At 35.0% G+C, this 26,877-nt stretch overlaps 1 protein-coding gene across 5 annotated transcripts in view; it reads left to right on the forward strand.

Moving 5' to 3' along the window:
* The window catches only part of PCDH7 (protocadherin 7), a 278,809-nt gene that overhangs the window by 149,441 nt on the left and 102,491 nt on the right, over positions 1–26,877 (forward strand). The window contains exon 3 of one of the 5 annotated variants that reach the window (XM_054064268.1): positions 16,942–16,980. The exons of the other annotated variants lie outside the window; for them this stretch is intronic. Within the exon in view, the coding sequence (XP_053920243.1) occupies positions 16,942–16,980 (39 nt within the window). The remainder of the gene's footprint in view (positions 1–16,941; positions 16,981–26,877) is intronic. 5 annotated transcript variants of the gene reach the window in all.

Consider the following 26,877-nt stretch of genomic DNA (forward strand, 5'->3'; position numbering starts at 1 on the left):
AGGGGAAATTCATTTAGTTTGTAATATTAATTTCTTCTCAAGAAAATCAATATTTTTTAAATTTCTCATTACATTTGGTAACTGTGTAGGTTTGGAAATCATTTGAGCTTTTTCATCTGTGTCCTTTAAAGATTCTGTAGTCAATAGTTGATTATATTAATAGTAAATTATTTGACTTCAAGTATAATATAAAGCAAAATACTTATATCTCTTGTGAGAGTTACCATCAACTCATAATGATAATACATCATGTAGCTTATTAACATTGCAGGGGTACAAAAATAAAACAGCAGGACATGCTGCAGGAGAAATATTTATATCACTGCATGATGATTTCAAGGCTTATAGTAAAATACCATGCAAACTACTAACATCAAATGTCGACATCTGTAAAAAATAGTTCCTAACTGGCTTTTGCCAATTTGTTTAGGCCACTGAAAAGGAAAACTTCAGAGCAAAAAACCACATAAAGATAACTGCTTTTCCTTTGTAACCGCCCTAACCAAATCTAAAATGAAAAAAGTGCTACTACACATAAGATCTAGTAGATCACCTGATGGTTTGATTCGCTATATCATTCTCTAATGTCTATTTTAAGGAGAAAGAGAGGTTGAGGGGTGACCTCATTGCTCTCTACAGCTTTCTAGGAGGGTAAGTGAAGAGGGATGTTCCAATCTCTTCTCCCTGGTATCCAGTGATAGGATGTATGGGAATGCTGCACAGCTGTGCCAAAAGAGGTTCAGACAACATTAGGAAACATTTCTTTACTGAGAGAGTGCTCCAACACTGGAACAGGCTCCCTAGGGAGCTAGTTGGTGCCCCATACCTGTCAGTATTTAAGAGGCCTTTGGACATATTTAAGAGGCCTTAATATCATGTTTTAACTTTTGGTTGGACTAGATGACCATTGTAGGTCTGTCCCTTCCTACTGTAACTATTCTATTCTAACTTCAAAAAACCTCTTTTTTCATGTAGCACAATGGAATGTGTGTAGAGAAAAAATAAGAGCAAAGGAAACCAGTTCTACCTGTTAAACTAATTGTCTAGGGGTTTTTTGGGTTTTTTTGTAATATGTTTTCCAGCTGTATTTGCTAGGGATGTCTAATAAATCTCAGGCTTTCGTAAATTTCTGGTCAAACAATGCAGGTTACTCTAACATGACTAGGTTTTATTTCCAATACAATCCACAAGTCAAATCATATTGCAATAAAAACATTCTTAAAAGATATAGGAAGCATTTATTTCATGTTGCGTAGCTTTACAGAAGAAAATTACAACAAAAATGCTTTTGATAAAAACACCCTTTTAAAAAAATATTATATTTGAGATTTATTTTCTTCATAAAATAGAGTGTAAGTACTTTAAGAGGCCTCCCACTCAGCAGTCCCATCCTGTCACAGATAACTTTGTCATGTACTTCATGTTAAAAATCTGTTGAGCTCCAACTTAAAACCACTGCCATAGAAGGAAAGCCAATTCCTACTCCTCTGTAGTGAGACAGACAGTAACTATGAGTTTAAAGATGAAAAAGCTGTGCGGTCAGTTCATTCCTTTTTGCAATTATGCCTTTAGGCTTTTCTGTCTCAGGGCTATGAGATAATCCAAATTTCAAAGTAAAAAATGTTTTACAATTTAAGATTTCAACCAGCCTGGATCAGTGATCTCCAAGCCAAAGCTCCAATGTTTTTTTCTTTTCCTATGTTTGTGACATGTGAGACTGAGCTTTCACACTTTTTTCTTTTATGTTTTTTTCTAATTTTATTTGCAGACAATACTAAAATCCAGACTTGGAAAATGGTTCAGAATGTTGTAGACTTGTATATGTCATCTTTTAACAAGTTTTCCACAACACAGATGTAACATGCAAATGTGTGTGTATGCGCATATATATATATATATATATATATATATATATATATACAAAGCATGTACCTGGTAGAAAAAAGGTTTGTGTCAAGTAGATTAAAAAAGTCAGAAATAAAAGTTTTTATCTGGACTGTGAGACAACAGCCATCAACAACTAGTTGCTGAGAATAATACTTGCCTAAGTGAATGCTCTACTAATGGTTTAATGTAAACTGTAGTGGTTTAGTTGCCAGTTTCTAAAATCAAGCAATTTAACAGAGATTGTTAGCAGAACTAAGCATGCTTATTAACTTAGAAAAGCACATGACTTTAATGGGACATACTAATCACAGTTGGCTTCTGCCAATAAATGCGTTTGAGATGTGTTGCTTTTCAGGTAGAACCTTTGTCTGACCACAGAATCAACAACAGGCTGAACTGAGCCAAAATCTATGTTGCAATAAAGCCAGCATTCCTCTCTGTTGTTCGCTTATGGTTACATACTTTCACATACTCGTTGTTGTTGCTTTCAGAAAATCAGGGCTCTTTCTTCTCCTTGAACAAAAGCTATGCTCATTATCACTCTTCTTGGCTTTGACAAGACGCAAAACAAAGTAGAGCCAAATATTGTCAGGCAAGACCTTTAGCCAAAGCCTCTTCTCTTGGTTTTGGTACTAGCTTGTGCAACTCATTCTCTCAGTACCAATCCCCAGACCACTGGGGCTCCTACGAGAAAACTATTTCTATTATTCCTTTACGTTCAATGTTGAGTGTACTGAGTTACAGCTGTCGCAGTGAGTCAACAGTAATTAACCTGAAACTCTCTGTAGGGTTCTAACATCTTCTACTAGGATAATAATATTGTTGGTTTACACCTTTGTGTTTCCTCTCTTACTGAAAAATGTGACAAGCAGTAATGGCATATTTAATGTGCGAAGTGAGTTCTGCAGAACTAGCCAGTAGAAAACTAGACACACCTGCAGAGTCTTAATTTTTTTAAGCTTACACTAGTAAGGTAGAGGTTATGGCAAAGTTCCTTTTCATGTAGGATAAAGAGCACTGAGTTTTGTCTTTATAGTAAGTACATTTTTCGTTATTTTGGTTTTGTTTGGTTGTTTTTTTTTCTTGAAAAGAAAGTATTTGGAATCAATAGGAAGAATGTTAGCCAAGACCAAATATTATTTTTTGTATAACTATAACCACATTCTATATAACTATATATAACTTTGTGTATATATATAACATTTGTATAACTATGATCACAGAAATTCTATGTGAAGATTCTTCAAGCTCCATTTCTTCTTTCAGGGGAGGCAGTAGACTTGAAGTGTATTTCTGCACCTGAAGGTGTGGCATAATGCAGGGAGGAATGCCAAAGTCATTAATTCAGAAGAAATACATAAAGGAAATGTAATTCTTGTAGATAGGATTCTTGTATAGGTAGTGGAAATCCTGCTTTCTGAACTGCACACTCAGAAGCTTATATAATTGTAATATGCAGGATTTCACAAGGATCTGGAAAGATTTGGAAAAATCCATGTGAGAATTATGAAATTATTATTATTATTTTAGAAGTAAGTAGGTTCCAGAGCTGAGGATGTTCATAAAATATAAACATCAGAAGGACTTAGATTTTTTTCTATCTTAAGAACATACTTTAGAACGTGCTTCACAAGTCATCAAAATACGTACTAAATCCCTTTCTAGCACACCAAGAATGACAAAATACAAGCACTTTTAAGGGCATAGGACTTTTCTTGTATAAAAAACACATAAAATAATTGGGTGAATATTTTAATTCTGTGGTATACAGAAGTACTGCTCATAAATTCTATACTTTCTAAGATTACATTCCAATGAAGCAGATAATGTACAGACTTATTTCTAATAGTATCACATAATATTTATTTAAAATTGTCATTTGATTACATCTGTAATTGAAAGTAATTTAATTTTCACAGCTTCATGGAGCATACATCTGTAAAGCAAAGAGTACCTCTTACTTCAAAGAAAGAAGTGTAATCCAGTTCTATGACATGATCTAGTTTTAATCTACTTTTTACTTTATCAGTTTTAGCTCATCTTCATGTGTCTCATAAGAGCACTATAGGTGATTTTACATATTTAAAAGATTTATTTTTCCTTTCAAACAGCATATTTGAGCATTTTTAGTCAGTTACGCTCTGAGTAGAAAAAGACGATTTTAAACATGAAATTGGCTGCAAAGACTTAATCCACCTAAAGAATGGTAGAGAAAACTTCCAGTCACTCTTGATGTTTAAAATCTTTCTATTCATATCAAACAGCAGATATAATGGTCTGCTTTTATATGACAACTTTTACCAAAAGTCATACCATTTTGATATCAGAAGTAGGTTAAGGAAATGAATCCTAGTATATACCGACTTTTTAAATAGTACCCAGTGTATGTATTTATATACATATATAAAGTAATGCTCTGAAATACGTGCAAGTATGTTGTTTAAATTGAAGAGTCAACTATCAAAGTTTGAAAATCAAGGATTTAAATTCATCCTGGCTAAAAAGCCAAATCAAATTGCACTTTTAATGTTTTTTATAATTTTGTGGAATAATATTTCCATGGCAAAATGTTCATGACGTAACTTAAAAGACAAAAAATATAATTAATTTTATCATATAAATAAAGCAAAATGCTTACATGAAATTGCCCATGACAGCAAAACTCCACTAGTGCTTATGATATTTAAAGAATGGAGTGATCAACTGGTAGGACAGATGGCAGCAAAAGGTACTGCAGATTTTAGAATCTCCAGTAGTAAGTTATATGACCAGAAGAGTACAGAGAAAGCTTCCAGTTTCATTCAAGGGCAGCTGCTCCTCACCCTGGAATACAAATTAGTTATCTACACTTAATTTTGAAGACTTAATAGATAGAAAACTACGTATCCCTTTTAGTTTTTCCTTATGTTCATCTATGAAGACTATAATTAACAAAAAAAAAATGGTATTGCTATCAAGTTTGAAACAGGTATGATGTTTCAACATTATTCCATATTAACAGCTTGTTTTCTACTTGCAGAAATTACTCACAAGCATGAATTTGTCTTCAGTTTGATCTAAAACTGCCAGAATATATTTCACTGTTTTCATACAAGTTTCTATACTTGCATGCTTGCTATATTTCTGCGTTGTGATGAATTTTTGATCATCAGCTTTACATTTAGTGCAGGACGTGGATCTGTTTGGAGATTTTAAAGTCTGACAGCCAGGAATCCAACTGATAGAGACCCCCACTCAAGGAGATGCAACACTGGACCTTATGGTTACCAATACAAGTGAACTCATCGGTGATGTTAGGATTGGAGGCAGCCTGGGCTGCAGTGATCATGCACTGGTGGAGATCAATGTCCACAGGGATATGGGACAGGGGAGGAGTATAGTCAGAACATTAAATTTCAGGAAATCACACTTTCAGCTCTTCAAGGAATTACTCAGTAGGAGTACTGACCCTTGGGACATGGTACTCCAAGACAAGGGGGTGCAGCAGAGCTGGAAAATATTTAAGGAAGCTTTCCATAAAGCACAAGAGTGCTCAGTCTCTGTATGTAGAAAATCAGGCAAGAAAGTGAAGAGATCAGCATGACTGAGTTGAGACCTGCTGGTTAAACAAAAAAAGAAGAGGGAACTGCACAGGCAGTGCAAGCAGGGACAGGAAACCTGCGACGTGTATAGAGACGTTACCTGGTTGTGTAGGGATGAAGTCAGGAAGGCCAAGACGCAGCTGGAGCTGAACTTGGCAAGGGAAGGGAAGACTAACAGGAAGGTCTTTTACAGGTACGTCAATCAAAAGAGGAAGGTCAAAGAGAACATACCCCCACTGATGGTTGGAAACAGGAATCACATATCAACAGATGAGGAGAAGGCTGAGGTATTTAACAACTTTTTTGCCTCAGTCTTCACCGACATCTGCTTTCATCGCTACTCCTGGGTTATGGGACAGCAAGAAGGTGACCAGGGGTGTAAACCTCCTCCCACAGCAGAGGAGGAACAGGTTTATGACCACCTGAGGAACCTGAACATATATAAGTCTATGGGACCTGATGAGATGCATCCCAGAATCCTGAGGGAATTGGCAGATGCGGTTGCCAAAGCCACTCTCCATGATATTTAAAAAGTTATGGCAGTCAGAAGTCCCTGGTGACTGGAAGAAGGGTAACGTTGTTCCTATTTTTAAAAAGGGTAGAAAAGACAACCCTGAGAACTACCAACCTGTCAGCCTCACATCTGTGCCTGGGAAGATCATGGAGCAGATCCTCCTAGAAGCTATACTAAAGCACATAGAGGACAAAGAGGTGATTGATGGCAGCCAGCATGGCTTCCCCAGAGGCAAGTCCTGTATAACCAATCTAGTGGCTTTCCATGATGGGTAACCGCAGCAGTGGACACGGGTAAACCAATGGATGTGATCTATCTAGAGTTCTGTGAAGCCTTTGACACGGTCCCCCACAACATCCTTCTCTCTAAATTGCAGAGATATAGATTTGATGGGTGGACGGTACAGTGGATAAGAGACTGGTTGGATAGTCGTATTCAAAGAGTAATGGTCAATGGCTCAAAGTCTAGATGGAGATCTGTGACTTCAAGGGTCCGTACTGGGACTGGTGCTGTTTAATATCCTTATCAATCATATTGACAGTGAGATTGAGTGCACCCTCAGCAAGTTTGCAGATGACACCAAGCTGAGTGGTGCAGGTGCCACACTGGGAGGACGGGATGTCATCCAGAGGGACCTGGACAGATTGGAGAAGTGGGCTTCTAAGAACCTCATGAGGTTCAACAAGGCTAAGTACAAGGTCCTGCACCTGGGTCGGGGCGATCCCTAATTTCAGTACACCATAGGGGATGATGTGCAGAGAAGGACTTGGGGGTGCTGGTCGATGAGAAGCTCAACATGAGCCGGCAATGTACACTTGCAGACCAGAAGGCCAACCGTATCCTGGGCTGCATCAAAAGAAGCATGGCCAGCAGGTCGAGGGAAGTGATTCTGATCCTTTATTCCTCTCTTGTGAGACCGCATCTGGAATACTGTGTCCAGTTCTGGAGTCCTCAATGTAAGAAGGATATGAGTCTAGAGGAGGGCTGCAAAGATGATTGGAGGGCTGGGGAATCTTCCTTACGAGGACAGGCTGAGAGAGTTGGGCTTGTTCAGCCTGGAGAAGAGGAGGATCAGAGGAGATCTTATAGCGACCTTCCAGTACCTGAAGGGGGTCTACAGGAAAGCTGGAGAGGGGCTATTCATAAAGGCTTATGGTGATAGGACCAGAGGGAATGGGTATAAACTGGAGAGGGGTAGATTTAGACTGCACGTTAGGAAGAATTTCTTCACCAGGAGAGTAGTGAGGCACTGGCCCAGGTTGCCCAGGGAAGTTGTGGCTGCCCCATCCCTGGAGGTGTTCAAGGCAAGGTTGGATGGGGCCTTGGGCAGCTTGATTTAGTGGGATGTCCCTGCCCATGTCAGGGGGTTGGAACTAGAAGATCTATAAGGATCCTTCCAACCGTAACTATTCTATGATTCTATGATTCTATAATTCTATGATTCTATGATTCTAATTCTGAAAATTGCAAAACAGCTACTGATGGACTGAAACATAGATGGTGTTTATTCAGGTACAAAGTTCTTGTATGTATTTTTAGAGTCAGACTATTAAGTTACTTCTGTTTCACCTGTATCTTGAACTGTTCAGGTCTCTTCACAGCACACACAAGGTTCTAGTCATTTAGATGCGTTTGCAGTTTACTCAGATACTCTCAGATTCAAACTGAAGTCTTTGTGAAAAAAAGAAATTAAGATTTCGATATGCAATTGCAGAAAGCTTTCTCTTTGGTAATCATTTTAATTTTGACTTTTGGTTGCATTACAGGAAGAAGTAATATGGGTGAACCATATGAATAAAGATAAAGTTTGCAGCAAAATGAGTTTGAAAAGCTTATATTCATGTCAGTAATATGACTAGTTTGGGGTTTTTTTGCTGTACTGCTAGCTATGTCCAGCACTCCTTTAAGGCAGTTACTGTTTTAATTACATGAAACAATAGCCCAGCCATATGTACGTGTTCTCTCTGAATTACTTTGTTGTTTCAGATATTCACTGTTGGTTGATTTATTCAACAATTATTTGAATAAGTTCCACTGTAGTTCTGTTAGTGTAGCAGGATTTTCATGGAAAAAAACAGAAATCAATGCTAACTTTTTCTATGTCTAGAATTTCTCTTTTTTCCAGATGAGAGAAACTTCACTGAAGCATCATCTTATTTAACATATACAGCTACATTTAACATATGCAATCATTTGTTTAATATATACCGCTACAACAACTTAAAGGTTAATCAAAATATGACTGTGCTAACAATGGAGATTTCAGTTTATTTCTGTGCATTTTAGGGTGCTGAAAACAAATAATTTCTTTCTTCCCCCAGCTTCTGATGTAACAACATCAGACTGATGAGATGCAGGGTGATTCACTACTTCTGCTGGCTTCATGCCTAAGTCTAGTCAGTCAAAACTAAGACTTCCAAGCCCAGAATATCATGCCAGATTGTGACTAAGCTTATGTTGTTTGACTAGAAGTCATTAGAGATTTCATATAATCAGGTAACATAGACAAGTTCTATCTTCTTTTGAAGAGAAACATAAAGTAAAGATGGACTTTTTGGTTTTTTTCGCTATGCTTTTGCTTCCATTTACTGAAATTATTTATTATTTACCGTTGAAGATATCTATGTTATTAATGTGATTTTCTGAACTATTGGTTCATAAACAAGTTAAATAGCTGCATGGTGTTTGTAGGTTGTTGGCTTTTATTTTTCTTATTTTCCTTAAGATTTTGAATAAGTAGAGCTAGGCATTTCTCTTATCACACAAACGTGCTTGTACCAGTGTATCGTCTGCTGCAACAACTTTACAAAACTTGCCAGATATGAAGACAGAGATGAGAATGCGTTTGCTTTTTGTTTTGTTTTGGTTTGGTTTTTTTTCTGATTTTTACCCTAGAAAAAATTACTTCAGTTTGGCTTCAGGCACCTCTAATTTATGTCAGCCATACTTACTCAGCAGATTGTTCAAAGCTTCACTGACCTTGGCATCAAAAAACCAGTCACTTTTACAAGGATTAACTCTTTTGGAAAACTTATCTAGCACATGAGGTATACAGAATATGCTTCTGGGTTTTGTTTTTTTTTTTTTTCAGAACAAGACATAAATGTCTTATTTATCTACCTAACTGCTTCTTCAGCAAATATGTTTACTTTGGCTATGGAAAGGAAAATGAGATTTTAGACTGAATGCTTGAATTTCCTTGCATATTAGCTCACATTACTGATGGAGTAACTGATCATATATTGTCTTTTTCTTGACTTCCTCTCAACTCGCTCTTTTCAAACTTTACTCTTCAAAATTTTAGAACTGATCACTGGTGGTGTGCCAGATTCTTCAGTGAGTATGCTGATATCAAGAGACTGAGTTCCATTGTTTGCAGCTTTGCAAGTGTAAGAACAACCTACAAACTGAAATGTTTCCATAAATAATTTCCAAGAATGACTTTAGTTATTCCTATACACATACATCCCCCTTCCCCACCTCAACCCCTAACAAAAAAAAACCCTAACCCACTAACAAATCTTTTGGAGCATAAAGCCGTCATCATTAAAGCATCACTACGGTAAACCCCTAAACTTCTCTATTAAGTGTATCTTAATCTTTCTTAACTTCTATGTGAAATATTTAACATGTGTGAATATACACATATATAAGTTGTAAAGTTCTCAAATGCATATTAGAGAACAATTTTTCTGTTACTTGAATGCATAGTGATCTGAGATGCACAACCTTTTCATTTCTCTTACTCACAGAGTTTTGTCTGACAATTATGTCAGACAAGATGCAACAGTGTTTTCTACTTTTATTCTCCTGAGCTGTATTTACTGCTCCAAAGCATGTTGAAATTTTGCTATCCATTTCTTCACACAATGCACAGTGAGAGGGCTTAAACATCACTTCCTGGAAGAGATGTAACGATGTCATCTATTCCTCTGCTTCAACAGAGGCATATATGGAAATATAAGTACCCTATACCTTAGGTTGGAGATAGACATTTTTTATCTGCAACGATTAAAATGTTTTTACTACATAAAATAAGGGAAAGAGTTTTCCAAAATGCTATCAAAGCATCATTCCTGCTTTGATATGGAGGTTATGCAATTAGTAATAAGAGTAGGCAACAACTTTTGATTTGTATGCAAGGTTCTCAGACTTTGTTAAACACTATACTAAAATTCCATAACATAAGAAGAGAAAGAATTCTATTGTAGAACTTTGTAAGTCTTTATCTAACCCTTTAGACCATTCTGCAAATGTCACTAAATCTTATTTTTAAGATTACTCTTATCTTACAGTTATGGTCGGTAAAATGCATTATGTTACATTATGTCCTCAAGTTATTATAAAGTTGGCAGGAAGAAACTTTTCTGTATTAACACCAACTTCTGTAATTCTTTGTTCAGGAACTTCATTATTATAGCATTATGAAGTAGGCTACCTCTTCACTTTATGAAGCTTTTTGTTATTTTAATGGTAGTTCGACTATTAAAAAAAAAAAAAAAAGATTACTTACTGCATATACAATTATCTTCTTTAGACATAACAAACTAACTCCAGTAGGGGTTTTTTTGAGATTTTTTTCCAGAGTTTTGGGGTCCTGGCATGTGGTCCTGTCATGTAAAATGACTCTACTGCTGCACAAGGTTAATGTTCACTTTAAATAAAAATGTAAGATTTATAAACCAAGTTGGTAGTGGCCATAAAACTTCAAAGTGAGATTTTTCAGTTTAACTTGAAGCAAAATAATATTAAGTTGACAGAAAAGCCTTTAACTAGGAAGCAGCTTTCAAGTTCTATTTTAAATGCTTTCCTGCGTACCTAGTATTAGGGACATATGAATTCAGGCTCAGAAAGGAAAAGAAACTTCAAGATAGTCTTTTCTGTTAACATTTATTTGATGAGTGGAGTATAGTATACTAGAATAGTATGTGTTGTTCATAAAAGATCTATGCTATTCTCCAGAAAAAAAACTAACTTCATAACTAAGATGGATGCTAGGAAAAGGCACGATAAATATCAGTAAAACATTTTTTAAAAAAAACAAACAAGAGTGTATTTGTATATAAGCCACAAAAAAACACAGCATGAATTCCCCTTATGTTTATTAGCAATAAACTTGATCTTAACTGAAGAAAAGGATTCAATTACTTCTTAGTTTGATTGTATTTGGAACCAAATCAAAGATTTTTTTTTTTTGTTCTGCACCTCCTTGTGTTTTTATATGTGCCTGTTTATTGTTTTGTAATAACTTGGCTCTACTGATGATTTCAGCTAATTCTGATTGCAGGGTAGAAATTCCAGTGATGATGAACAGTACACCTGTAAGTTTCATCAAAATAGGCTGCTTGTAAAAGAGACAGTTCTTATGGGGTCTCCAAATACCAGGAAAGTGTGCTGTCATCTTCAATATACCACAGAGAATATCCAAAGGGCAAGAGTAAGGACAGTCATGCATATAAATTTTATAGTGACTAGAAAAACCTTTGGGTACTCAAATCTTTTTATGACACCTCAATGAGTCATATGCGAAAGAGAGGATAAGACAGGTTGGAAGGAACCTGAGGAGGCCACCTAGTCCACTCTCCTTCTATGATGTTAGCATAACTTGCTAGGGCTTGAACATGTCTGGAGACTGGATTACACCTCTGGTCAGCATATTTCCATGCCTGACTTTCCTCATGAGGAAGGAGGTTATTCAGTTGGAACATCTTTTAGCTTAAACCTCTTACCTTTTTTTTTCCAACCACACAGCACCATGAAAAACCTCTCCTGAACATCATTATTACAACAAACGTAATTTATTATGGTGTATGACCAAGGACTTTCTAAAAAATGGTGATCAAATATCATACTATCAGAGCAATTTTGAAATATTATATTAGGAGAAGAAAAAGGTAACAACATCAATTTTATTTCTCAATACAACAACTGAAGCCAAAAAAAGGGCTTTCTATTTAAGGAGAGGTAAACTGGCATAATTTTAAAGCACTTGTTAATCAAGTAAGTCACAGAATTGAATTGTATTTGCATGTTTTAAAAAGACTGACAAAACAGATTGTTTGAAAATGGTCATGTTTGGAAGACAATGCTTAGAACCTCCATGAAATCCTTTTAAATTTTTGAGGCTATATGATAAAAGCAGCTTATAGTACTGCCTTGAAAATAATTGTTCATATGTGGAAGATTTTTGTTGGTTTTTTTTTTTCTGGAAAACTGATAAATACTTCAAAAATAACATACTAGTAAGTGATATATAAAAACCTTACAGAGGAGGCAGGTATATTAAAAAAAAAAAAATATCTTCCAGGAAACTCATGAGAGTTGGAGGAATGATAGAAAGGCTTTGATTTACAATCAATATTACCATCTTGCATTTAGACATTTTCCATAAGTTTAGTCATATATAAGATTTCAATGATTTAAATAATATTTTCTTGTAATTAGAAGCACCTGAGAACCCAAGGTTTGCCTTAATCATTATATAACTATTATAAAAGTGTTCTCGGAATTAAAATAATGAATGCAATAATTATTTCCAGACAAACATTAAATTGCTGCCCATCGAAAAAGACATCTAGACTCCTAGAATTTGGGACCAAGACAAGAACTATAGTGAGATATTGAGTGAAAAAGCTTGCTAGTGCTACAAATTCAGCTCAGTAAGATTCAAATTCTATATCTTTGTTACAGTTCTGCTTTTTTATTGAGCATTTTACATGTAAAACTGGATGTTTAGTTTATCATTGCTCATCAGCAATATAAAAATCATCTTGGCCATTTCTGATTTACTGTTTACTGAATGGTTTGGTTTAAGACTGGAGTATAGATAAGTGGTTCTTGACATTTCATAACAACACAGAACTTGAATTTATTTGCTTACAGGCATATCATTGTATAAAACGTCTCATCTCTGAATTAGTCTCTGGAGAAATCTGCCTCTCTTTGTTGGCTGTAGAAGAACAAGAAATTATTTAAATACTTGAACATGTGCTAGATAACCTGTATTGAATTCATTGTTCCTTATTTCTTTTAAAATTCTAAATTACATATCTATATAGGTAGATTATACATCTACAAAATGATATTTGAATATTTCAGAAGTGTTTGATTGTCATTCCCTTGACTAGAAAATCAATTCACACTGGAAGAGAGTTTGTCAAATCCAGCTTCATACTCAAAGTGGGCTCAACCCCAAATCAGACTGAGGCCAGAGTAGAGTTGTGTTCAGCTGGATCTTGAAAATCTCCAGAGATAGATTGCAGAACCTCTCTGGGAAGCTGGCTCTGATGTTTGATACCTTCACAGTTATGTTTGCCCTTATATCCAGTCAGACCTTCCCCTGTTTCAATATGTAACAATTAACTCTTAGCCTCCTGCTGTGCATTTCTCTAAAGAGCCTCTCACTATGCTGTAACCATGTATTAAGGTCTTCTCCAGCAAATTAAATTATGTTTTTAGCAGAAATATTGTAATTAATTTAGTTGTTTATTATTTGCAAGTAAAAGTTTCATTCTGAAGCTCAGGAGGAGAAAAAACAATTTTATTACAAACTAAAGCATCCTTAACTTCTTCAGACAAATAACTTGCTGATTTTTTTGGTAATGCAGATTGATGCTCAGATGAGAGGCTTTTCTTTCATGTTTATTCCTAGTTTCTTGTGAATTCTTGAAGTATCATCTGTAGCGTATTAAGCAGCAGGTGGTCAATAGGCTACGCACTGAAACACGTCATCAGGTTGCTGCAGTGCAGATTATTCTTGGTCATCAGAGAGAACACAGATACTCAGAGTAGCTTATCAAAACCCCACAACCAGTTAATGAACTAAGTTACAATTTTTACGGCCTTCACTGCATTGATACTGGCTAATGGGTTGCAGGAAATTGCAAATTAGAAAAATTCAATCGCTTCCTTTTCCGTCTTTTTGATGAGTCAGTAGTTAAGAGACTTGAAATTAGGTGTGGCAGATACAAAATAAGTTCTTATAACTATGTTAAAAAAGAAAATTAACTGCCAAGATTTTTTTCTTACAGATAAAAAGAAGTAGAATATACTCGTGAAAGAACAAGAAATAAATGCCTCATATGAACATTAGTAATTGTGGAGGAACCAGCATCTTTTACTCAAAGACTACTCTATTAACCTAGTAGGCATTTCTAGAATTATTTTATGATAAATAGTTATATTTATCCACTACTGCTACAATTTCTCAAAGATATGTAGTTCGTTATCTCCTTCCTTTAAGTATTCACAAATCATTTAAGTGTCATTGATAGCCTCAAAATAATGCAGTTGAATCTAATCTTTCAAGCACTTATTGATGGATATGTGCAAAGCCATTAAATTTCTGCTGCCTTCCTACCCCTTGAGCTTTGGTGTTAGACAAAAACTGTGAACAAGGATATTCAGAATAGCTATTTTCTTTCTCCTTCCCCTCCCGGGTTCTTCTAGCTTGCTCTAAAATCTTCTCAGCCATTTGTATGGGTTTCTCTTATGCCAGCATAGATCAGTGATGAAAGAATTTAGCTGTACAGGCAAACTGGATTCAAGTCTTTTTAGTTTTAACAGGGCCTTGAAATTCACACTCCCACAGTGCCTAGGAGTACCTTCACCACCAAGCATTATCCAGTAACTGTCTTATGTAAAATGAAAAAAGAAATTTTTTTTCTGTTGGTAACATATAAAATGTAATTTCCAAATTCAACATTGGATTTCTTATCTTAAGGACATGGCAGTTGCTTAGCTTCTCATCAGATTTAGCAATATGACTGTTTTCAGTTAAATGAACATCTTCTAGATTTTTGGTGAAATTACCAGCTGACCTGAGTATATTTTTGGTAACTAAGATTTTTCTGATATAAAGGGAATACTTACATGCTTGATCTTAATGGATATAGTTCTACATTAAATGAAAGGACTGTCTGTTTTTACACTTCCATATTACTTTCTAAATAAGACAGAGTTACGGCATTGAAACTAAACCGTTTAAGTAGCAGAAGTTGACTAAACAAGTTATCAGTATGCACTCTGAAATTTTTTAGGTTAAATACACTTCTAGCACCCTTCAAAATCTTGGTCCCTGGGAGCTTCACTTTATTAACTGCACTGCATTATCTGGCCATCTGCTGTATCTGTCAGATCAGCATTCCTTTAGTGGTCATTATTAACAAATTTCATGCTTTGTAAAAGTCAAAGTAAAAACTTGTGCTGCCTACAGTTGTTTACCAATCTTTCATCCCCTAAAAACAACTAGAGGTGGAAATCCCAGCGATCAGTTACTCAAGGAAGATTAGATCATATGACTAAAAGTTGCCATGTGAGTTATTTTTCCTCCCTGTAGCTTTATTGTCAATGTTTTCAAACTCTTTACATTAGCAGAAAGACTGCCTTCAGTTCATGTCCTGGAATAGTGATGTGATTTAGTAGTGGACAGGTTTGATTGGAACTGATTATCTCAAATGTCTTTTCCAACCTAGTGATTCTGTGATTTTATGACAGATAAAAGGAAAAAGTTTAAAGAAAATGACGCATTTTGTTTACTTGCTCTTTCTTATATAACTGTTACCAAGGAATCCACATAATAAATAAATTCCCTAGGTGCATTGGCATTTCTAGATGAGCACCACTTATTTACTTTTTCAGCTCTGCTGGGTGTTTTCTGGAAACCAATAAATTGATAGGTGTACATGACTTGCAATTTCTCTTCGACAATTTTTTTGTTTCACGTGGAGCTCAGTGCACGGGAAAACCATAAGGATGAAGCTAGTAAAGTATGGAAACAACAGTCCATGTTAATCTTCAGTGCAATCCTTTAGACTTCAGTGAAAATAAAGCGTTGAGGAATTTGGCTTTTTGCTTGCAGGCATTATTACAAGTTCCTCTAAACCACAGCTAAAATACAACCATAAACATCAAAACAGCTTTCTGACTTTTGTATTTGTTGTGTTATTTCACTGGAATTTTCTTTATTTTGGAAAAAAAATTAGAAAATGGACATATGTATGTGAAATATTAACTTATTCTGTGCATTTCATTTGTCTAATGCAGATTCCTTCATATCTCAGTGTAGGTTAAGCAACGGGGATGTGATATGTGCAGGAAAAAAAAATCCTTCATGGCATTCATGCAGCTGTGCTGTAGTTTTAACAGACAGTAGTTTGTACTTGCCAGCTGGATAGCTAGCAGACAGACTTTGGGGGCAGACCACCCAGTGTGGTTTAGTAGATAGAGAAAGCAGAGTAATTTACTAATCCTCTTTACAATTCAGCCGTTTTCTTCTCATCCTTTGGGGGTGTAAGGTGGATTAGAAAAATCTGGAATGTTTTACAGATTAATTATTTTTAAACTGTGTACTTAAGGTTGGATACACTAATCAAAATCCCTCAGCACCTCCTAATGTCTCTACAGCACCTTGAGATGTACATTCAGAACATATGCTGTGCATAACAAACACAAATGAAATATCTATTTAGTCTTTATCGGAGTTAGTGACGTAATTTCTCCTCTGTTCATTAAGATGTTAAAAGATTCTTCCCAGAAAAAATATGCATTGAAAGCACTAGTCCTCAAGATATTGCTAGTGTAAAGAAAAAACTAGGTCATTGAATTTGATCTGATTACATTAGTTATTAAACTTATTTCATTGACTGCCATAAATTGCTTTGGAGTGGGAGATGGGCTTGGATCAGCCTTCAGATAAATTATATCCAAATCCAACTCACTGGGTTTGCCAAATTCTTTCTTCATGCTAAAGTTATTATGAAACAAAAAAGTAATAATATTTATGAGCAGCTCTGTACTTGCATGTGGGAGGGGAACATCTCAGATTATGATCCTTGTTCCCATGGCTATTTTTGTTTGCACGTCATACAGTTGTTTGATAAAATACTAAGATAACATGAAACAAGATCCTTTTATATGGAACCATGTTTTCTATATTTGCTATTTCTTTTGCCCAAATAGGCCTGGCCTCCTACAAACAATTCCAAACTTCAGGAAGAGGTAAAGGTTCTAGATGTAGACTATACGTGGTGTTTGTGTGTCAGTGTCTGGGAATGAAGACATAAGGTCTCTAACACCCTCTGGCTAAGAACTAAGTCTTTCTCACTCATATTGGAGTGAATGCTTTCAGAAGGCCTCTCTTCTCCTTGTATGTAGAACAATACATGATTTTCAGAAACTGTTTAGACACAGCTTGAATTTAGCTTATACAGACCTAGCCCTGTCAAAACCAGTGTGCTTAGAGGTGCATCTTAAAACTTTCAGTCCAAAGAGCAAGTTCCTCAAAACTTTGTGTAAGAGCATGCATTTAAACCACTGCCATGACTGTAAGAGCTTTGCATCCTATTGCAGAGCTGTATTGCAGTATGAGGATTGAATTCCTTTTGAATGAAACTAGGCAAAAAGATACGTTCCAGGAAAAGAGCATAACATGCTCCGAATGCTAGTAGATATTTATTTCATAGGACCAGCAGACTTGGAAGTAAAATTCCCCAAATTTTAATGTGTTATTATGGAGTCCTCATCAATTATAATTTGCTCTTTTAAGTGACAGCAATTAAAAATGTTGACTGTATTTATTCTGATTCTACTCTGGCCTGCAATTTACTTATCCTTTTTTTGGGGGGTGGGAGTGATTAAATATTTAGGCAATGAAAGTCTACATAATGTTAGCATGATATGCATATCAGCCAACCCCAGTGACTAGCTAATTTATTTATACAAATTCAGTATTTTTAAGCCATGTCTATAGAACATACAGCGATACACAAAGTGATGTTTTGTTATTCTCAGTCCAGTCATTTTACTGCACAAAAATGCCAGTTTTATCATGTGAAGATTTTGTGCATTCAGCTGCAAATTACAATGTTCTTTTTTTTCATGGTATAAATCGCTTCAAATCCACACCTAAAATGACTGTGCACTTGTTATCAGATCTCTTCTGGTATTATATGTTTTCCAGTATTTTTATTCCTACATAATTTTCTTTTTTTAAACTGTCTTCTTTCTTTTACATTTTCATACTGAATCTTATTTTGCAATTTTCTGCCCATGTGACTAATAGTTTCCTAATCCCTGTGGGTTTTTTCCCATGTCTCCCTTTAAGGCAGACAAGAGATCATTACAATCTAGTGGATTTAAAATAAATAAATAAATAGCTCTAATTAAATCTACCAACATTTCACTTAAAATATTTTAACTAAGAATAGTTTGTACAATGGAAATAAACAGTCATTGTGTCTCACAGTAGGAATATGGAACATGGATGAAAAGATTGTTTTTGAGGTTTTTTAAAAATGCTAAGAAAAGAACTACATCCTCATGTTTAGGGAAAGATAAATTTTTGAATACAGATTCGTGCATTGAATAAAAAACATCCAGAGTTTGTATTGTGTCCGCATTGTCAAATGTACTGTGTATGCGTCTGTCTGCTGCCTATTCTTGCTTTTATTTTAACAAAAAAATATTAAGTGTACTAAATCGCAAGCGAAACTTAAATAACATTTTACACTATGGTGCTTGTTTTTTATTTAGAGTTAACAGCTTAGTGTAAATTTTGACAATCAGCGGATAACTCCTACAACTGTGACAAACAACAAATACCTGAGTATCAGTAGATTAACATCATCAAACCATTTCTTTTCCAGTAAAGCATTACTTGAGCTTAACAGCAAAGGTGTCCAATTTACTGTACTTTCTTATTTTTTAATACTGTATTGATTTTATGGTAGGACTAATCACAGTGATGTTAAAGCAGACCACACTGAAATGTTAAGAAACCCATATATTTTGCTTTTGAGCAACACAGGTTAACTCAATTTCAATTAAAAAGTGACTAGGAGCTCAGTCATTCTTTCTCCTGAAAGGGAATAGGCAGGCAATAATGGAGATTTCATACTAGCTTCTCATTTAGTCTTCCTTGATCTGTTTTGCTTTTAATTTAGATTAAGATATACTGTATATTCTGTTAACTGACATCTGTAGTTCCTCATTAGAAAAGAGAACAGCTGCCAGTCACATAGCAGTTGACTCTGTGTCTTCAAGTACACTGTGGCAGAGAGTAAAAGAAATAAAAATATACTTATGAACAACAAGTGTATTTAAAATCATCTATGCAACAAATTTCAGTTGACTGTACAGATGTGAATATGTTGGAAAAATGAGTTAGTAACAGCTGCTGTCTTAATGAATTATCAGTGGTAATTTAAATAATGATACCTTTCTTTTTTGTTTTTAAACAAATTTACTAAAGAAAGATGAGTGGAATACATAAAGGAAGAAACGATAAATCATGAGATGGTATTGCAAGATTAAAAGAGGAATGTGTCACCATTTTATTTAACTATAGGATATAGTATGCTTATTTCTGACCAGATCATAAGGGCAACAAAGACATAGTGGGTTAAATTTGAAAGGAGATAGCCACTACATACTGAAACAGTGTCTTGGTCTTGGGTTTCTAGTCACTGTATTAAGACAGGTGATGAATAAAGCCTAGAACCTAGATATGCACGCTATATTTTACATTTTGTTCTGTGGATTAATGCTACAAACCCTTATAGTGGCAGGTCCATTCACTTAAATACAACTGCAGATAAAAATGAAGATATTTTTTATGAAAAGTGTCAATATCATTTGACTGCAGTAGTACAGAGAGTGTTAGAAGACTTGTTTCAGTTTGAGCTTAGATTCAGTGAGAAAATGATCATGGAATGGTGAGCAACACTGAATCAGTGTGAAGCAGCAAACAGTGGATATTACCATTCTATGAATAGTCTAGCGAGGCCACATGGAAAGAAAATAGTCGACTGGTCATTTTTAATCTCTGCCACATGAGAAAATACACAGATGATTGTATTAAACTCATCAGTGTTACAAGTTTCAATACTGGAAAATGTATTAATGAAACTGTAAACAATGTGGGTTTGCTGATCTGAGTTCAGGCTAAAGGTCTGACAGCAGGAGAGGCTCACCTTCATATGTCAAGCCACAAGTCTTTTGTCATTCTTTGAAACTTTTACACAATTTGCATATGGAGAGCACTAAATAAAGATGCAGCATTTCAGCTACTGAGTGTTGAGACTGCACCATATGCCTTTGCAGTCAAGTCCCTCAAGATGGATTATGTGATGGCACGTTATTTCCATCATATGAGATTGTCATGAAGCTGTCATGAACTTTCATGCAAATATCACAACACAAAAATACTTTTCTAGTCAATGTTATACAAACAATCCTTTTCCAGTTCATTCTGCTTGGAGACTGTATGGCACACATTTTTATAAGAAGTACTGTTCTACACTTCACTACAAGTTGCTAGTGAATAGTATGACAATAAATAAACTACTCTCATCTGAGTATTTGATCATGAAATATCCAGAATTTTCATGTGTTTGAGAATGTTCCAGATCCAAGGAAACTAGGAAAAACATCTTTTCTTTCCTGGATAAACATCAGATATAAAAAGCACCTGTGTGCCCAGATTGCCAAGAAGGCCAATATCATCTTGGTCTGTATCAGAAACAGCGTGACCAGCAGGACCAAGGAAGTGATTCTGCCCCTGTATTTCGCATTGGTGAGGCTGCACCTCAAGTACTGTGTTCAGTTTTAGGCCCCTCATTACAAGAAAGAACTTGGGGTCCTGGAGCGTGTCCAGAGAAGAGCAACAAAGCTGGTGAAGGGGCTGGAAAACAAACCTTACGAGGAGCAGCTGAGGGAGCTGGGGTTGTTTAGCCTTGAGAAGAGGAGGCTGAGGGGAGACCCTATTGCTCTCTACAACCACCTGAAAGGAGGTTGTGGAGGAGTGGATGTTGGTCTCTTCTCCCAAGGGATAGGTGATAGGATGAGAAGGAATGGCTTCAAGCTGCGCCAGGGGAGGTTCAGATTGAACATTAGGAAAAGTTTTTTCACTGAAAGAGTTATCAAGAACTGGAATAGGCTGCCCAGGAGGTGGTTGGGTCACCATCCCTGGAGGTATTAAATGGCAAGTAGATGAATTGCTTAGAGATATGATTTAGTAGTGGACGGGTACAGTTGGGCTTGATGATCTCAAAGGTTTTTCCAACCTAGTGATTCTATGATTCTATTTCTATGAAAATAAATACATATAGTCCTGCATTGTATATGTTGCTTGCGCTTTAAAAGATTGCTCCTCTCAGTATATAACATTGTGCTGGGACAGAACAACTATAATCACGTAAGTGGAATTTTCATAACACTATGCACTGTTTTCCTTCAACCTCTTGTATTTGAGTTGTGCATAAATTGATCATTTTTCTAAAGTGAAACATACAGTTTTTTTATCAACTTTTTGCACGTGCTACATTAAGTATCACTTTGATCTTGGAGACTCGAGCTCAAATTATACATAGTTTTTAGATAAATAAGGAAAAAATCAAAACTTTAGCAACCCATGCATTTTCAAAATACTGGACCGATATTCATAAGTGTAAGCTTATGGGCATAACCTAATTGGAGAACCACAGCACTTTGCAACATAGCTTTGCAGTTGCTGGGGAGGGATGATAAAAGATGAGTAAAGGTTTGTGTTATGTGAGGACTAAGGAGTGTTTATGCATTAACCATATTTCAAAATATAGTCTGTCTTGATCAAACCAATATTATTCCCATTTCCCAAGCATTACAAATTACCTTACACAATAACTCCTTACAAATCTTTCTGGAAAATGCTAACAATGCCCTTTTATACTATTCCAAGAATGAAGTAAGAAACTAGTCCAAAAGTTACTCCACTCAAAACTCTGTTCAAAATACTAATGGTTCACTCCACAGAATTGGGATAAAAATCAGTGAGTAAAAAGCAGAACAAGTTGTATTTTCTAGACATTTTAAAATAACTCAAGATATAATTTTCAGAAACAAAAGGTAGTGGTGTGAAAAATGAGCTGAAGCTTTTGGGAAGAAAGAGCTATTTTTACGTACAGTCTTTATATAAAATAATACTAAAGAAGTTTTGCCTGTATGCATTTTTTTTGTTTAACTTTTAATCTAGATTGCATAATTAATAATAATCAATACTTGTCATTTTTCTTTCCAAGATAGGCAGCAAAGGATTTAGTGGAAGGAAAGATTTAGATCTCAAATAACTTAAGAAAAGTATACTTCCATAGATACTACTAAAATATACCTAGTTTTATTTCTAGACTTAAGAATTAAGAGATTCAATAGATCTCAGTCTAACAACTACTAAAATCTTCCAAATGTTTAGAAAATATTTTCCCTATTCTTCACACAAAACCTGTTAGGTTAGTAATTTTTATCTTATAAGTTTGTGCTTTTGTTTATTTATTTTTATTTAACTTAGAAAAAATTGATGACCTGCAGTAGTTTAATGTGATTCTTTTTCTTAGGCCATCTATATTTATAAAGTAGCAGTAATCAAAATGCATTCCATATGGAATTGTAGCAAAACTGACATTTTGAAGTATTTAAAATTATTACTGAATATGCTGTAGCGAGAAAAATATTCTGAAACCAATTACTGTGATTTCATTTATCAAATATAACGGAATTGTTATAAGTACTTCTAATAGAGTCATTACAGTAAATTTGCATTTGTCTGTGCATATACAACATTATGTAGTTATACTATACTGCTAATGAAATGAAACTGCTCCTTCTTGTCACAATTTGAACATGATCACAGCTGTTTTCCGTGTTGAGGAAGCTTCTGAGAGCTGCAACATCTTCCAAATATTAAGACCATGAAAACCAAGGAAACCAATAAATAATGTAAAAATACTCTGGCATATTGTTATTTGTATTTTTTTTTCCCTTGAAATCAAAATTATATGTTATATCATAGGGTAGATTTAAGTGTTAATGCTAAAGTTGTAAATATATAAGCACTGTACATTTAATAATAAAGTGAATATTTAAACCAGAAAAAGAATAACAGAGATATATGAAGTTTTTAGTTCCTAGGGGAATAGATAAATTTTATTTTTCACATTGCTCTTCTATGAATTCTTTGAGTCAGATAACAAAAACAAATATAAAAGTGTACCAAAGAGGTCATACAATCACAGACTGTCCTTGCTCCTTGCAGGATGACCTAAAAATAATGATATGACTAAGAGTGATGTCCAGATATTCCTTGAACTCTGACAGCCCTGGTGCTGTGGCCACTGCCCTACGGAGTCTGTTCCAGTGACCAACCACCCTCTCAGTAAAGAACCTTTTCCTAATGTCCAGTTTGAATTCTCCCTGATGCAGCTTCATTCCATTGTCCTGTGTCCTATCACTGGTCACCAGAGAGAGATCAGCACCTCCTCCTCTTTTGCCCCCTTTATGAAGTGGAGATAACACCTCAGCCTTCTATTCTCTAAATGATCAGAAAATGATAAATGTTGTTTGCTAAATAGTATTTTCACTGTCTGCAAAGATCCTCCAGCTCCTTTACACACAGATACTGCTGCAAAACCTAATATGTTTTAAAAATTCTTTAAACAGCTTCATGCGTCCTTTCTATTCTGTTATTCAGAAATATGAATGGCAGTGACCTGTGTGTGACTCAGTCCTACTGACTAGGTTTTTGCATTGAAGAAGATTTCAAAGGAGTATTGTATGTTAATCCTCAAAGAACATGGTAGAATACAGAATTTAAATAGTTCATTTTCATAATTTACCACTCAGCATATAAAACACAATATATTGCAGCACAGAGATTTAAGAGTAACCTCTAATTTTATTTCTTCAATTACTGATAAGATTTTTTTTTTGTTTATTTTATTTGTTTGTTTTATGTAGGTTTTGGATTTTTTTTTTTCTTTTTGAACAGTTTAAAACTTTCTTGGCATGATTTCTAGAAGTCCTAGGCACTCCCAAATATGTACTGAGATAGTGGGTGTTCTGAGAATTGAGAAACCATGAAATCAAATTGAGCTCCCAAAGTAGCAAAAATGAGCCCCAAAGTTGAAAGCCCTTAAAATCAGAAACGGTTTAATAAAATTTTCTTTTATATGACTAATATTATGAAGTTGTAATTTCCAATATGTTTCAAGTAATACCAAATCACTTTAAAGGTGTTAGACATTTTAAAAAGAGCTTCCTCTAGATGAAATTGAGAATGCTAATAGAAGCATTTAAAAAAAAAAAACAAAGCAACTCATACATAAATCACATTCTGTGCACACTACTGAACAATTAAAATAAAAGTATAAGGAGCAACAAAATTTTTTGAATGCATATCAGATTACTTCTGACACTCAACATATATAAATTGTCACTGTTTTAACTGTTCAGCTCTAACACTTTAAAACACTCTAGTCAATATTAAGCTGAAACAAAGTTCTGGTAGAAAAGGAAACCTAACATTTTCCATATGCACTGTCATATTCCATCCCTTTTCTAATATTCATGTTCCATTAACATTCAGTATTGGATTAATCTAGGCTTGAGGATACAAAAGATAAAACCAAACTAAAGTATTTCTCGCTTGTTTTGATATTTGCTATCTATACAGTATTTGCTCAGACTAAGCCATGTCTGTTTTTATGGAAAAAAAAAAAAGCACAAATTCTGAAATAATCAAAATCTTGATTTATTATACTATTGCATATAGAATTGCTACAGAAGCATTACTACATTGGCAAGACTGAGATTTGCAACACTAAACACTACTACAGCTTTGATCATTTCAATGCTAGAACTTAGTGTTGGAAAATCCTACCCTCGGCGTTGAGAGTTAAAGATATCAAATGAGACTGGGAATGGAAGACCTCAGTTTACCTGCAGGCTATCTACAGCAATGGTAGTGTTAATGCATGTTTTTCTATGCTACCCATAAACTAGCTCAGTCAAATCACTGTTTTTCCCCAAAAAGGTTTTTCAGAAAGGTAAATATGTAAGGTGTCTTGAGAAATCAATCATTATTCTTTATATGTCTTTGTACACAAAATCAAGTTATATTAGATGACTCATATTTTTCTTTTTTTAACTGAAGCAATTACACTGAATCAAATGGTAAGTTAATTGATCTGAAACCTTTTGTATATTTGGTAGACAGAATTTTTGCAAATGATTATATACACATGACTTTCCTAAAATCTTGCATTAATTATACAAAGACAAGTCACATGAAAATCAAATAATTGCAGTTAAAACAAAACATGGCTAATATTTTGGTATATTAGAAGTACTGAGCTATAAATTCTTCGTATCTCTTAACTGCAGAAAACTACAGATATTTGTCAGTAAGCAGCATATTTAGTAGCCGTATAATGTGGTAGCTTAAATTTCTTTATAGTTCGAAATTTTTCTTTATCACAATGTTTAATTACCAACGGATCTATTTACTATTTACACAATAAGCATTAATCATAGCTGCAATATCTACCACCTGTAGTGTGCCTGCAGCAGTGCATGTCCTGTCTGTTTTATATGCAAATATTGTATGTCTGTACTGTGTCTACAACTTTCTGTAATACACCTGTAAGTGTATGTGCTAACTAACCTTTCACAGGTGCTGCAACCAGGCTTACCAACCCTCCAGATTTTATCATGAATCTCACAATATTTGGTGTGTGTGTGCTTTGTTATATTTAAGTTGGATTTTCAGTCCAGTTTCATGAATATTACTAGAGAACATATATGCTTGTCCTAATCCCTTGTGAATCTGTTCCATGGCTTTTCTGGGGGGCTAAAGTCATCAAGATAACTGCTACTTCACTGTGTTTTCTGCATTAGAAGTGAGGTTACCCTGAGCCAACATGCTTCCATATTCCATCGTTCTCAGAGCCATCTTTGTACAGATCATTAAGTATTCAGGGAAACAGGCACTGGAAACATAATCTTCCACAATGAATTTGAGTGCCCTAGACATTTGACAAAAAAAGTTAGCAGTCCACCTGGTCTACAAACCTAATAAATAGTTTGGCATTATGAAAAATAATAAGGGCAGAGACATTAAAGTAAAACATTATTTTACCCCTGTGACTACACTGGGCTGCTAAGAGGGATTCTCCCTTGACCTTCACTTCAAAAAAGGGCTTACGCCCCTTAGCACCTAAGGTGGTCAAGCAAAAACAGCTCCAATGATAGTTCTAATATTTAAACCCTCTGCATCCAGCTTGAATTAGGTGTTAAATCCAATTTACTGGCATTTGCTTCCAGCGTTCTTTGGCTAGTTGCTTCTCAACTTTGTGCCGTTATTAAATAACATTCATAGTTACCTAACTGTCTGCACAGTACAGGGGAATATAGTACCATTCTCATTACAGAGACTAAATTAACTCATATTCTGCAAGTCTTGAATGGCCTTTTAAAGGAAGAAATGGTTTAAGAGAAAGACTTCCTTCTGTGATCGATTGAGCTTATGAAGATGACCTGTAGGTTAGTGTCATATATAACTGATTCAGGCTGCAGTCTTGCTTAATATGAGGAATTCTCTTGTCCTGTTTGCGTGTAAATGATGGGAACATATAATCTGCAAGATAACTACCATGTTATCAGATTAGTTGTAAATTGACCCCAGATTCGTAAAAAAGTAGAGTTTACAGAGCAGACACATAAAATCAAGCACTTCAAGAAATGTTTCCAGCTATTTCATGCATATCAACAACCATCAGCATATCCTTTCATTAATTTTAGTGTTTTGATATGCAAACATTAAGCCAGAAATGTAACATCATCAATAAGTTACATAAAATAGGCCATATTTAAACACCTAAGTGATATTTTTTTGCCCCAAAGGAGCAAGACAAGAGCAGTAAAGTATAAATTCTAAACTATAGAAAATCTGAGTTAGTAATACACTGAAATATATTATAGGCATTTTAAAAACATGGGTGATTAAAAATGACGTGAGTACAAAAACTGGTTTATATCATGTATGAAATTTTTGTGAATCAGTTAAATATGTTAAACTATTTGGCTTTG

The sequence above is a fragment of the Cuculus canorus genome, chromosome 4, assembly GCF_017976375.1.
Source record: "Cuculus canorus isolate bCucCan1 chromosome 4, bCucCan1.pri, whole genome shotgun sequence".
NCBI lineage: Eukaryota > Metazoa > Chordata > Aves > Cuculiformes > Cuculidae > Cuculus > Cuculus canorus.